Source organism: Callorhinus ursinus, unplaced genomic scaffold (genome assembly GCF_003265705.2).
Source record: "Callorhinus ursinus isolate GAN/ISIS: 27379988/994484 unplaced genomic scaffold, GSC_fseal_2.0 scaffold8, whole genome shotgun sequence".
NCBI classification, from domain to species: domain Eukaryota; kingdom Metazoa; phylum Chordata; class Mammalia; order Carnivora; family Otariidae; genus Callorhinus; species Callorhinus ursinus.
In genome coordinates, this window is record NW_027397070.1 from 73437 (window position 1) to 86654 (window position 13218).

The 13218-nt window shown below is 54.3% G+C and overlaps 1 protein-coding gene across 5 annotated transcripts; it reads right to left on the reverse strand.

Annotated features, from left to right (window-relative positions):
- Positions 1 to 3960: 3960 nt before the first annotated feature.
- NDRG2 (NDRG family member 2) lies at positions 3961 to 12559 on the reverse strand. Of its 5 annotated transcripts, XM_025870405.2 has the most exons (17): positions 11861 to 11947; positions 10833 to 10899; positions 10029 to 10109; positions 9627 to 9668; positions 9237 to 9342; positions 8858 to 8978; positions 8610 to 8672; positions 7605 to 7665; positions 7310 to 7396; positions 7110 to 7166; positions 6824 to 6927; positions 6346 to 6390; positions 6003 to 6054; positions 5692 to 5739; positions 5406 to 5441; positions 5203 to 5254; positions 3961 to 4949 (listed from the first exon to the last, which is right to left on the reverse strand). In XM_025870405.2, the coding sequence occupies exons 3-17, from the start codon at positions 10101 to 10103 to the stop codon at positions 4783 to 4785; spliced, it is 1116 nt and encodes a 371-aa protein (XP_025726190.1). In that variant the 5' UTR covers positions 10104 to 10109; positions 10833 to 10899; positions 11861 to 11947; the 3' UTR covers positions 3961 to 4782. The 5 variants fall into 5 exon arrangements, with proteins under 5 accessions (XP_025726190.1, XP_073751013.1, XP_025726191.1 ...); XM_073894912.1 differs by lacking the exon at positions 9627 to 9668 and having other exon boundaries at positions 10038 to 10109; XM_025870406.2 differs by lacking the exon at positions 9627 to 9668.
- Positions 12560 to 13218: the final 659 nt, after the last annotated feature.

A 13218-nucleotide genomic window follows, 5' to 3' on the forward strand; every position in this document is an offset into this window, starting at 1 on the left:
CAGGGCGCCCGGGTGGCTCAGTCGGTTAAGCGTCTGCCCTTGGCTCGGGTCATGATCCCAGCGTCCTGGGGTCCGGCTCCCTGCTCAGCGGGGAGCCCGCTTCTCCCCCTCCCACTGCCCCTCCCACCTGCTCATGCTCTCTCTCTGTCTCTCTCTCAAATAAATACAATAAAATAAAAAACACATCAGAGTCAGAAAAAGGAACTATCGGAGCATTTTCCAAAGCTCTGACTCCCCAGCCAGGAGTCGGAGAGGGCTGTAAGGGAGCAGAAGAATGTGACTTCAGGTGAGCCTGAAGTGACGAAGGATGGAATTAGGACAGGCCTGAGAGCCGTGGACAGGAGGGAGGGCTAAGGTAGCTGGGCCATGGCAACTGGAAGCCAGAGTCACGAGCGAACCTTTACTCACTCAGCCGTGAGAGATGGGTTGTAAATGAAAACATTTAGAATCATGAGAGCTGAAAAAAATATGAGGAAACACGCAGGTTAGGAAAAAGGATCAGAGAAGAAGCTATTTGGAATAGTCACAAGAGAAGTTATGTGGAGCAGTTTTCAAGTCTCCCTGAACCCCTGTGCCCTTTCCCCAAACCCTTATTCTCCACCCCCACACATGTATTTTTATATATTTAAATAGAAAAAAAAAAAAAAACCTGAAGAGTAAGATCTCCAACTGCCCTCTCACCTAGAACCAGCTTTCCATTCTTGCACCAATAAATGATTCCCTGCAGTAAACCTTTGGAACTCCCCCACCTTCCTTTGTATATAAGCGCAGGCTTGGGTTTTTGTAGTTGAGAGGAGACGGGGCACAGCATCAAAGAGAATAGAGGTTAGTGAGTATCCTGGGGCAGGGTGGGAGGTCAGCCAAAGACCAGCACCTACAAACAAGAGGCACCCAGGAACAAAACCACAGAGCTCCAGGCTAGCTCTTGTGAGACAGTTCGCCCACTTCACCCCTCCCCGGAAGGAGTTTTCCAGTATCATGCCTCCCTCATAGGAAACAGTGCCCTGGCTCCTGGCTTTGGGTGATGGAGTACAAAGAACAGTCGCCAGAATTGGAGTGGGTTGGTATGTGTGAGTGCAAGTGAGCCAGCTGGCCAGACACCCTCATACCCCCACCCCTGCACCTCAGGGAGGAGCCTGTGGCCACTAGCAAAGGTGAAGCAAAAAGGGTGTAGACAGGGGTGACACCCTCAGGCCCCAGTCTGCGGGGATGCTTAAAGAGTCCAGTTGTTGACGATTTCCTTTTTATTTCAATTCTGTTCAGGATGACTATCTTTAGATGTATTGAATGTCAAATACAGAATGCATTCTACTTTTACTATATATTTATCCAATTTGGGGGAAATTCTAATATGGGCGAGGAGAGAGGGTGCAAACAACCTAATTGCTCTGGGCACCATTTACGCTGACCACAGTCCTGGCCTCTAGTCAGAACTGAGTCTCACTTTCCTGTTAGTCCCCAAATCTCTCTAGAAAGGTGGCGGCTCCCACTGTGACATTTCCCTTAAGTATGTAAAGGAGTGCCCTTAAAGATTGACATCTATCCCTCCTGCTGCAGTTTCACTGTTTTGTGTGTACCTTCAGAGAATCACTTTAAAATCTCTTCATGAGTTCCGGAATTTTCAAACTGACCCCACCAGGCTCTCATCCCCATATTCTTCTAGTTTTATTCTCCTTCCCAGTGAACCCTGTCTTAGCGCTCTTGGGCTTCTGTCCCTGAAGTCAGGAAAACGATACATCCCTTGAGAATGAGAGTAAGAGAGAAACAGGAGTCCTAAGCCTGAAGCAGAGACAAAAAGTAGGGAGTTTGTGGTTCTGCTTCTATGAAGTCCCCTCACCTCTCCTGAGAACAGGCAGGGGCCACAGACCACTCCCTCCCTCTGTAGCTACCACGTAGAATCACAAAGAACACTGAGAGATACAGGAAGGGAAGTGGGACCTGGAGAAAGTTAGGAAGAACCATGCCAACCACAGGAGGGCACTGCATCCCCATGGGCTAGCCTGGAATGTCTGGGACCAACACTGTAAAGAGGTCAGTCAAGGACAGCAAACCCCCTCTGCCTTGCTCCCAGCAGAGAGCATCTCTCCCTCTTCCTAACTCTTGGGGGTTCTTGTGCTGACACATCTATAAGAGACAGACACACAGTCACCACCCACTTCACACACCAGCTCCCGACAGATATACACACACACACTCACACGTGTACACAAATATCATTTCCTCCCTCTTCTGAAGATTACCTTGCCAACAGTGTTATCTGTGTAGGCAAATGTGCTTGAGAAGACCTGCCTTCCCTTCCATAATGCACAACAACACCTCTGTTTGTTTTTGTTTTTTTAAGTAGGCTCCACACCCAGCATGGGGCTCGAACTCGCAACCCCAAGATCAAAAGTCTCAATCTCTGTGGACTGAACCAGCCAAGTGCCCCTCACAACAGCACGTCTTGCTGGTTAAGGCCGATGCTTGTTGGAGTTCTTTGCCTTTTCCTCATGTTTTGTTTACCTAGGAGCTGGTTGGTCCAGTGATTCCAATTATGCTATTTCTTTTCTTTAGGGTGGCATTTAAGCACTCTTTGCTGCCTGCCCTGCATGTGGTCACCCAACACCCTTGCCATCAATAACTAGCTCTAGAACTCTGCAAGTCACCTAATACCCCTGCCCCCTTCTGATCCTGGCCTACTGCATTTATTTTATTTCTTTTTTAAGATTTTATTTATTTATTTGACAGAGAGAGATACAGTGAGAGAGGGAACACAAGCAGGGGGAGTGGGAGAGGGAGAAGCAGGCTACTGCATTTAAAATAGACTCAGTCCTGGGGCGCCTGGGTGGCTCAGTCGTTAGGCGTCTGCCTTCGGCTCAGGTCATGGTCCCGGGGTCCTGGGATCGAGCCCCACATCAGGCTCTCCGCTCTGCGGGAAGCCTGCTTCTCCCTCTCCCACTCCCCCTGCTTGTCTTCCCTCTCTCGCTGTGTCTCTCTCTGTCTAATTAATTAATTAATTAATTAGTGAATGCATAATGGATCAAAAAAATTTAAAAAAATAAACAAAAATAAAATAGACTCAGTCCTATGAGTGATGAAATGCTCAAGAGTTAATAACATATTCCATGCCTCACTTCCATGTCAAGTGTGTCAGCACCAGACATCAAGCCGCATTAGTCCTCAGCTCAGTTTCATTGAGGAAAGCATGTCATTGTCTGTGGAGGTTCTATAAAGTAATCCAGCAAGTGACCTTGTACTATTCCATCCACAGTACTCTTATCAATAACAATCTAAAGTGCCTTCTCATTTTTTACTTCTTGTGCCCCAAGAGCCCAAGAATCAGCCTCCAACAGCCAGAGAGTATCTCAAGTCCTCTTGATGAGTACTGTGCATACTTGTTGAAAAGCTTCTCAGAGAACCACAAACATAGTCTAATGAACACCCCAAATTCTTGGATTCATGGGGGAGGAAGACCCCTTAGAGGAAATCCTCCTTTGTGCTGTTACTCTCCTGAAGGAGTCTTCAGATTGGGACCAACTATGAGCAACCCAACCTCTCCAGTAACTGTGTGAGGCCTGGTCTACTCATTGCAATGAACCATCTAAAAAGGAATCAAGGTGCCCCCCAGGGAGGATTCTGCAGGAAGGTGATCACAAGATGTCCTTGAACACTTCAGTCAGCATCCTATACTTCCTTCTTAAGATCATGATGTCGGTGACATCTCTGAAATCCTACGGCATTTCTCAAGGAGCCATAACTAGTAAGGAAGTCTTGTAAGACCGAAGTAGCTCCTCTCTTCCCAAAACTTGGAAATACTATCAATATCAAGGACAATACCACCCCATTGGAATAGAGGCCCTTGACTATGTAGACACATTCTATGAAGTACCCAGGTCATATCTGAGAAGACAATGTGAGTTGGATGGGGAGGTTGGGGAAAGGGGCATGATGCAGGTACACTCAGACAAAGAAGAATGGTGCTCAGTTCCTCTACAGTTTATTGTTACAGCAGAAGTTGTGGGACACAGGAGGGCACCCTCCACACATAACACAGTGTGGGCAGAGCCCCAAGATAGCCCTTCCCACCCCTATGCCAAGCCCCAAGCAGCCCTGCCCCAGCTTAGCTCCCTCCCCCTCCCACTCTAGACACACTGTCTAGACAGCTACCAAAGTTAGTGCAGCCAATGGCCCCAGGCCCCTTCCTATTGCCCCAGCTCCAATCCTTCCCTCGTACTTGTTCATTGCCCACCACTTCCCATTCCAACTTCCATTTCACACACCAGATGTTTCTACCCCATCCTGAGGACCACTAACCCACCAGCAAGCCTCCTCTGACACACATTCATTTAGGCCCATATTCTTCAGAGATCTGAAGGGTTAATGAAAAGCCATTATCAGCTTTGGTGAATGGAGTCCCAGCCCCAAGTCCCCTACCCTTGCAATGGGATAAGTAGGGAGAGCCTGATGGAGGCACCATGGGGCAACTACAACCACCTCTTATCCCTTATCTATGGACACCTAGATTAGGGAGCGGGGACACATGCCCTCTCCACCTTAACACCAAAATGAGGGAGAGGGATAATTTAGGGGTCTGGGTCCCTAAGAGATATTAGAACATCTCTCCCAGGATCTGAGGGGAATCACAGGTTAGAGGTCAAGGTTAGGGTAGCAATCAAAGATCAAGGTCATCTCCCCACATGATCTGCCCATCTTCCCTTACTCTGGCCCAGTGCCCTATGCACCTCCCAGGTTAGTGCTGGGGGAGGTGAGGGCTGGGTCCTACACCAGGGCAACAAAGGTCATTCAACAGGAGACCTCCATGGTATGCCCCGGGGGCCCTGAAGGGAGAGTCCCAGACTCGCTGCTCTGGGACAGGGTGCGAGAGCGGGACCGGTTGCCATCGATGGACGCTGCACTGGTCAGGGAGGCTGTGCGCGATCGTGACAGGCGAGTCATGCAGGATGAGGCCACTGTGGAGACAGAAGCACAAGCAGGCAGGCAGAGAAGAGGTGGGAAAGAGAGGCTGGCAACTCCGAGTGGGGTGCTTGGGTGGAGATGAGAGTGACAAATGGGGCTGGCGGCGGGGAGGGGGTCAATGATTTGGCAGACCGTGGTAAGTCCCAGAACTGGCCTGAAATGGTTCCTCCCCCTCAGTGCCCATCCCTCCTCCTGTGCAGCAATCTCTTGCTTGCTCTCATGATAGCCTCTGACCCCCGTACTCACTGTAGCCCATGCCTTGCAGGAAGTACTTGAAGGCCTCGGTCAGCTTGCCTGGCTGTGGAAGTAAGATGAGCAGAAGGGACAGTGAGATGAGGTTCGAAGCTGAGCTGGAGCCCAAGGCCATGGCGGGTTGAGGGTGGGGTGAGAGGCAAAGTGTATAGTTCAGTGCCATTAATATCCCATCTCACAGAGGACAGCGTACTCACCTGAGTCAGCTGGGGCTGACCTCCAGAGTCGGCCATCTGTCCAGGAGATGGAGACAGCCATCCGAAAGAAATGATACAGATATAAATACAAGCAGCCATGCCAAGAGGTAGGAAAGGGTCTCTCTTCCCTAGCTTCCCCACTCCAGGCCCTGACGGTTTGTTTTCTTTATCCACCCCACTTGTACCTATGCAGGACCCTGAAGGCCTAGAAGTTGAATCTAAAGAGAATCTATGGCTCTGGACAGGGGGCCAGGAGTCAGGCAGCGCCTGGGGTAGGGTGACTGACCTTGAGAAAAGAGGTCTGGGTGGGGTCCAGCTTTGAGTTACACTCCACCTGGTGTAAGCAGGAGGCTGAATGAATGACATTATACTCCCTGTGACCTCTCCCCTCCAAGGGACCCAGGGCCCCAGGGACCCAGATCCCAGTTCCTTTCCCATCAGCCCCATACCCATTTCGTTCTTACCAGGAATCAGCCTCTTAGGCCCCATGGTTGCTCTCCCAGTTCCAAACAGAGCTTGCCTCTTGGCAAGATACCCCTCTGACCACCACCCAAGGACTCCAACCCTCCCTCGCCCACCCCAAAATTCTCTACTGACCACTGCATCTTCATGGGGTGCTTGATCTCCTACCACCAGCATCACAGGGCACCTACAGGCACAGTGTCAGGGAGGAGACGGTGAGCCCCTGCTATTCCCCCACAGGCCTCCCAGAACAGCAGCTGGAAAATGTTCGCCTCCAAAGAGGAAACAGTCTTCTGAACCCCTTGACCCTTCCAAGACAACCCAAAAGGGGAAGATTAGATGGTGGGATTTGCTTCATGGGATAGGGTGGGAGGTGACAAGAAAATTCCCTATTAAAAGACTTTTCTTCTTCTAAAGAAGGTAAGCACCCAGGGAAGATCCAGGGAGAGAGGCAAAGCTTTATCTCTTAAAGTCTTACTTGAGGGTCACAGCACCTCCACGCTCAAGGTTCAGGTCTCGGCGGCTAGGAAGGGGTTCAAAGAAGAGCAAGAATTTTAGGCAGGCCATGCTATCCATCCGGATGGAAGCCATCTCCTCTCTGAGGAAGTGGTCTTCCTCCCCAAAATTATAGTCAATTATCAATAATTAAAAGTGGGAACCAAAGGGGAAGGTGGCAGGCAGGCCTCGAATCCCTGTGGTCACTTGGACCCCAGGTCCCTGGCCGGAAGGCAGTGAAGGCGGAGGAAGGGAATCAAAAAACCCAAGGGAAGTAAACAAGAAAAAGGGGAACGGCTCCTTACAATTCATCCCCCGGGGGTCTGGCCTGCAGCTGCCCCAGTTGCACCCCAAACCCTGCCCTCCTTGCTCCGTGCGGTTCCCAGCCTTCCCCCTCCGCCTCGCCTCCCCGTGACCACACCTCTCTCTCCCGTGCGCACGCACACACGCCACGCACTCACTTGTTGTAGCTGTTCCAGTACAGTTCAATGTTTTCCAGGTTGGGTGCGTGTGTAATGATATTTCTGTACTTTTGTATCAACTCCGAATTTCCAGACAGCTCCTCCTGAAGGAAAGGCAAGGGAGAAATAGGATTGAGAAAAGAAGTCACCCATTACTGGATGAGAAGAGGCAAGCCTTCTTCCCTCCCCAGATCCCATCCCATCTAAGGAAATCACCCCAAGCATTCAAGCCCCTGCTGGCTCCTGCCGGTCCCCTCCAATTCTTCCACCTTCCACAACCACTTACCTGGCTGAAAAGATGTCCAAGGATCATCTCCGGAATGGAAGAGGTAAGACCTGTTAGCTACGAGAAAGGGACAGATGAGCAAGCTCAGGATACTATGAGGAGAAGAGACCCAGGCTAAAAAGTGACTCATCCTTCCTGTTCCGCTCCCCCTCCCAAGGGGGCCCCCCCACCTAGGCCTCAACACACAGGCCCCTCCGAACCTTGTGGGCTGCCCAATCCATCCAACCCTTGGCATTGGGATCAATGTTGATGAGGACAAGACCCTCGACCATATCCGGGTGGGTAAGCTGAGGAGTAACAGAAGGAAGGGAAATCAGAGGCTGGGCAGGGTCTTATTCCCTTCCCGCTGAGCTCCAGCCAGTGGGGCCTGCCCCCCACCCCTGTACCCAAGTCCTCCCCACAAACACACACTAGCAAACAATATTCTCCTACTCAGTCTGCCATGGGCCTTAAACCTGCCTTTCCCTTGTCTGGGTTTTTCTTTTAATTTCTTACAGCATATCGTGACAGGATATAGGCTCCAGCTCCAACACCAACTCCAATTATTGTGGAGAAACTGCGAAAGAGAAATGTATATCTAATGGGCCCTGGTGTCCAAAACTTTGGCCCTTCAAAATCCTCATCCTCCCTCCCAAGGCCACACGCACAAAGGACAGAACGCAACCTTCCCTGGAGGGGTGTGAAAATGGAAGGTGCCGAGGAGCTTAACCGTTGACACTGGCAGCCAGTAGGTCCCTGAAATCTACTTCAGCTCTCCCTTGGGGAGCTAGTGTCTTGAAAGGAAACACCCACCCACCAACCAGACACTGTTTTCCTACATAGCTCTGTGTCCATTTTCAATTCTCAGGAGCTAGTTCAACTTGTTCTGTTTTAGTTCCTGGTTCCTTGTGAGGAACCGGGAAGAAGGGAACTTGAAGCAAGATGGGGGGAAAAAAAAAAAAAGACACAACTTCAGTGAACAATAGGGAGAACGGGGGAAACAGAGCCAACAAGGTGAACCCAAGCTGCCCAGAGCCCGGGTGCCCAGGAAAAGCTGCGCCAGGGCCAGAGCCCGGGAGTCATCAGCTCGCAGCGTGCATACCACGGAGGCTCACCAGGCCTTCCCTTCCTTCTCCCACTCTCCCTCACCCCCAGGGCTCCCGGGCACCAGGTGTGTGTGTGGAGGAGGGGAAGTGGGAGGAAAAGAGACAAGTCTATCTGGCTCCTTGGGATTCTGTCACCTCTCCTCTTCCTCTCTACTTTCCAGATCCGAGAAGCAGGGCCATGCAGAGCCCGCTCCCTTTTCTTGCCTCTTCCCATCAGGACTACTCTGCTGACTCAAGTCCATTTCCAAACCTACCCCTCCTCTTCTCAACAGCCAGGTGGAGGCATGGAGGAGGAAGGATCTATCTAGGCCAGAGACCACAACATGCCCAGGAACCCCGGTGGACACAGGAGTTCTACGGGCCCCCTTGTGCCGGGCAGAGGACTCTGGTTTGGAGGGGTTCCCAGGCCTCTCACTTTAAGTACTGCAGGATGCAAGGGATCATGTCCGCAAGCTGGTCCAGAGATGGGTACTGGTATCTAGGCAAGAGAAGAACGTTAAGGAAAACACCAAGCTGCCCCCGGTGCCCCCGCACTTCAGGGTGCCCTACTCACCCTCTACCAGAGTCTCCACTGTCCCCCCCTTTCCTCCTCCCCTGGTCACTCTTCCCTGCCCCTGCCCTGTGCCGCGAAGCCTCGTGAGGAGGGAGGGAGCTAATTCTCACCCCAAAGGGAACACAGGAGCCCCCTCTTCCATTCCAGGGGCATCCACATGAACCCGCACGAAGTTCTGAATGATTTCCTGCATATCCCCGAATTGAAACAGTGGCTGGAAGCAAGATTTATCTAAAGAGAGTCCCCACCACCCCAACAGTAGAATCAGCCAGGGAAAAGCATCCCCAAGTCAGAACCCACCCTCTTTCTTTTTATTATGCCATAGTCAGACCAGGACAGAACTCCCCCTTGAAATGCCACATGGCTCCCTTCCTGCCCACGCTGACCCTTCCCTTCCCGCCCGTGCTGACCCTTCCCTTCCCTTGGGGTTTTACCCTTCCCACCAGCCTCTTCCCAGAAGGGAGTGGGAAGGGAAGCTCAGGTCCTTACAGTTGAGTCCCACATCATGGTAGGTGAGTATCGCTGGGCGTTTGGGTTTGGGGGTTCCATAGACAGTGAAAGTGACAGAGCCATAAGGTGTCTCCACCGAGTGAGTCTGCAGAAAAACAGGTCACCATCAGGGAGGAGTCAGGCTGAGAGGAAAAAGAGGCAGAAGAAGGAGGCCCACAAAAGTCCCACCAAAGTCGGGGAGTTGGGGTGGGGAGGAGCAAAGACAGGAGACGGGAACAAAGAATTAGAAAAAGAGGGATGGGGAAGGGAAAGGACTGGAATGGAAGGAAAGGGAGCAGAGAGAGGAGAAAGAGCCCGGTAGCAGCCCTCTCCTTACTGGGAGAGAGGAGAACCCCTCCTCCCGCCCTGGGACTGCCCCCAAGTTGTTACCTGTCCCTGGTCCAGGAGGATTCGGGCAGCTAACTCAGCCTCCTGGAGAGACACACACACACACACACACACACACACGCACGCACACACACAAGCAGAGACACACAGCCAAAGAGAGTCACAGATGGAGAGACAGACACAGATAAAGAAAGGTAGGCAAAGAGCCCACCAAGATGAGAGACAGAAAGAGATGACAAAAAGAGACATGGAGAGGATGAAGGTTAGTGCAGTGACAGGACAAAGGCCTGGACTCCCGTTGTGGTCTATAGGGGAGAGACATGGGTTTAGGTGGAGAAAACAGGGCTGGGGGTTAGAATGAGATTATGGGTTTGGGAAGGCAGGAGGTGAGGGGGATGCCTGCAGGTCTGGAATTCAGGCCTGGGAGTCAGGGGTACTAATAACCTTGGCCACCTCGGGTGTCTGCCCCGGCAACAGCGGCTTCTCCTCGGTGATCTGCACCTCCTGCAGCTCCGCCATGGTGGCCTGGCAGGATGAGGAAACACCGCGACTGGGGAGGTGGCCTCCACGCCCACCCATCTCGTACACCTGACTTCCTCTCTCAACCTGGGACAGTGCAGGGTGCAGAGGGCCCCAGAGCTGAAGACCACAACCGGACCCGCACAGAGCCTCTCCCGCTCCCAGCTCTATGTCCAGGCCGCTGGGAAGGAGGGCTGGTGGCAGAGGACTCAGGATACCATTTCTCTTCCGACTGGCCATCCCCACGGCTGCCCCTCAACACCCACAGTTCCGGACCCCCCTCTCCTGTCCTGGATGGAAATACGAGGGTGGGGCCGGAGTGCAGCTCTGGTTTCTCAGGCTATATTTAGGGGCCACCCCACACTCCCAGAGTTAGGCAGGGATGAAACTTGTGGCTCAGTGACTGGGTACTCCAAAGATACTGAGGGACTGAGTAGTCAGAGTTCATAATTAACTGTGACCTTCAACTAAGCCTCAAGGTCAGCAGCTCAAAGGGAAAGGGGCTAAAAATGACCCGAGTACAATGACCAAGAGCGGGAGAGGAAAACAAAAAGAACAAGGGGCACCTGTGTCCAACTGACCCAATGCTTCCTTTCCTTCCTCCCAAGACTCTCCCTCCTGACTGTGAATAAATTAGCATACATTCGACATTAGTGGGGTTGGTGAGGAGCAGAACACCTGTGCAGATCGGCAGTTAAGAGTCTGCAGCCTGGGGGTGGGGTCACTTACTGTGCTCCTATTGGCTGGATGCAGTGTGGTTAGGGGTCAGGGTTCTCTCTTCTCCTGGCTCTGGGGTCTGAGAAAACAGGGCAATGAGGTGAATGACATGGGAGACAGGAGCTGGGTCTTTTAGGGGCAGAAAGCCTCAGCCAAGATCTAGACTACGTGGGTCACCAACCCTCCCCAGGTCACTAACCCTCCCCAATCTGTACCCCTGAGTCCAATGAACACGTCTTTTCTAGGCTTCAGCTAGAATCAATACAGGCTGGAGGGGCCTGCGGGGCAACATGGAGAGCAGGTATCATCAGTCCAGGCTGGGGGAGGAGAGAAGGAAGTGCTGATGTGGAGGAAAGAGCGTGGCTTGTGTCGGAACCTCTGGATTCTAGTCCCGGCTCTGCTGCTAAGTAAGGGTGTGACCTTGGCCCACTCACTCACTTCCCTTGGCTTCGATTTCCTATTTGCAAACTAGAAGTGGGGACTAGGGGATCCTCGAGATTTTTGACAGCTCTCGAGTGAGATGAGGATAGCTGAGCATGACTGTTTCCCAGTTAAACGTTTTTAAAAACAAAATTTAAAAAGCCTCGTGCCATCGCGTCTCTCCTCCACCCAGTCTCGGTGTGGGTCCCGCGAGCGCAGAAGGGGAGGGAGGGCGGCCCCCACAGTCTCCTCCCAGCCTCCCCGACGACCCGCAAGGGCCGAGCGCCAAGCTGGGAAGGGATGGGTAGGACGGCTGGGAGCGACCGGGCCCGGCACCCGGGACCTGTCCCTACAAGTCCCAACAATGTCCGTCCGCGTGGGGACCGACACCCTCGCGCGGCCGGCGAGGAGCGCTCTGGACCCTGGACACAACCTCGCGCACGCCCCAAACACGCCCTGCCGCTCGCGGAGCCTCCGCCTTTGTGCGCCGCAGCCCAGCGCCCCCTCCTTGCGGGCCTCTTCCCGCGAGCGGTCAGCTCCGAGGGACTGGGATCCAACGGCCCACCGGCCCGGCTGGCGCCATCCAGGCCCTGCGGCCCCTCGCCCGCCCCTCCCCCTACCTGCTGCCGCCGCGGCCGCTTCCACCTTCACTTGCCTTTGACTCTCCGGCCCGCCCGGCTTGGGCTCCCCACAGACCCGCCCCCGGCCCGCCCCAGCCCGCCCACGGGCCGACAGCTCCCTGCAGATCCGCCCCAGACCCCCCGTAAACACGCCTCCCCTCTACCCCGCCCCAGGCTGTCTGCCGCTCAGGGAGGGGCTGTGCTGGGGGCCCGAGGGGTACTCCAAGGGAAGCAAACTGCGGGGTGCCTCCACGCTCCGCTCGCGCTCCCCCCGACATTCCCCCACCCCGCAACCGGGCTGTAGTGGGGTGTGCTGGGATCCCTTAGTCCTGCGGGGGATCCCCACGCCCGCCCTCAACACCGCCCCCCACCCGTGACCTGGATCTGCCTATCGCACTGTGATTCCTTCCTTCACCCCCAGACTCAGTAGTGGGGACGAGTAGTGGGGAGACGAACCCAGGGTGCTGACACCCCATGATTTCGACCGGGCTCGCGGGTAAACACAGCTAGATTGAGGAAGGAGGAGGTGGGCGGGGATCGCCGCTGAGGAGGCGAGGGTCTCGCCGGCTGGGAGGGGCAGGTGTGCCAGCACCAAAGGAGCGGGGCAGGGGTGGGGGACCGTCGGGGGCGCAGGAGTTTCAACTTCGGGGTGCCCAGGGTCCTGGTACCTCCTCTCTCTGCTGCGTCCCGACGCCTGCTCTTGGCTGCTCCCTGAGGAGTTGGAAAACAAGGCGGGGGGGGCGGGGAATGCGGGGAGCCGCTATAAATAGAGGGAGATCGCAGGAGGCGGGGGGGGGGGGAGAGGATGGCCGACGGGGACTCCCGGGTCAAGGCCCCAGGGGGGGGCGGAGGAGGAGCCAGGGACCCCCAGGGGCTCCGACTCTAGGGTAAACAGGCGCGGGGGCGGAGTTAACTCCGCGGGGGTGGAGTGGGGGCTTGGGGAGGACGCTGTGTCCTGGGCTGGAGCCCAAGAGACCCTGTGGCTTCGGCGCTAACCCCTCCTAGTCCGGCCCCGAGAAGGAGGGTGAGACCAGCTCCGCCCGGCTGAATCTCAGTGCCCAGGCGGTGGTTTCTCAGGGACTGCTGCGTGTCCCTCTCAGGGCCAGGGGTGGGTTTGCCGTCCTAGACTCCTCACTCACCTTGTCCTCCCCCCACCGTAGATGCACCCTCCCTGTGCCCCTAGAGGAAGGCCACCTGGAATCGGATAGTTGGGGGGTGGGGTTCCCATGGGGTTCCGAAGTTGTCTTAGGCACAAGGAAACCGGATTGAATTTCTCCCCACCTGCACCCTTCCAGCGCCGCCTCCCCACCAGGGTCCTCACTCCATCTTCCTTCAGCCTGGTTCCTCAGTTACCATTT

Coding starts and splice junctions, on each gene's coding strand:
- NDRG2 (XM_025870405.2), bottom strand. CDS start 10,103: ATGGCGGAGCTGCAGGAGGTGCAGATCACCGAGGAGAAGCCGCTGTTG. Junction 6,391..6,823: donor TACTGGAACAGCTACAACAA/GTGAGTGCGTGG, acceptor ACCCCTTCCTAG/CCGCCGAGACCTGAACCTTG. Junction 5,255..5,405: donor GTCAGCCCCAGCTGACTCAG/GTGAGTACGCTG, acceptor TTACTTCCACAG/CCAGGCAAGCTGACCGAGGC.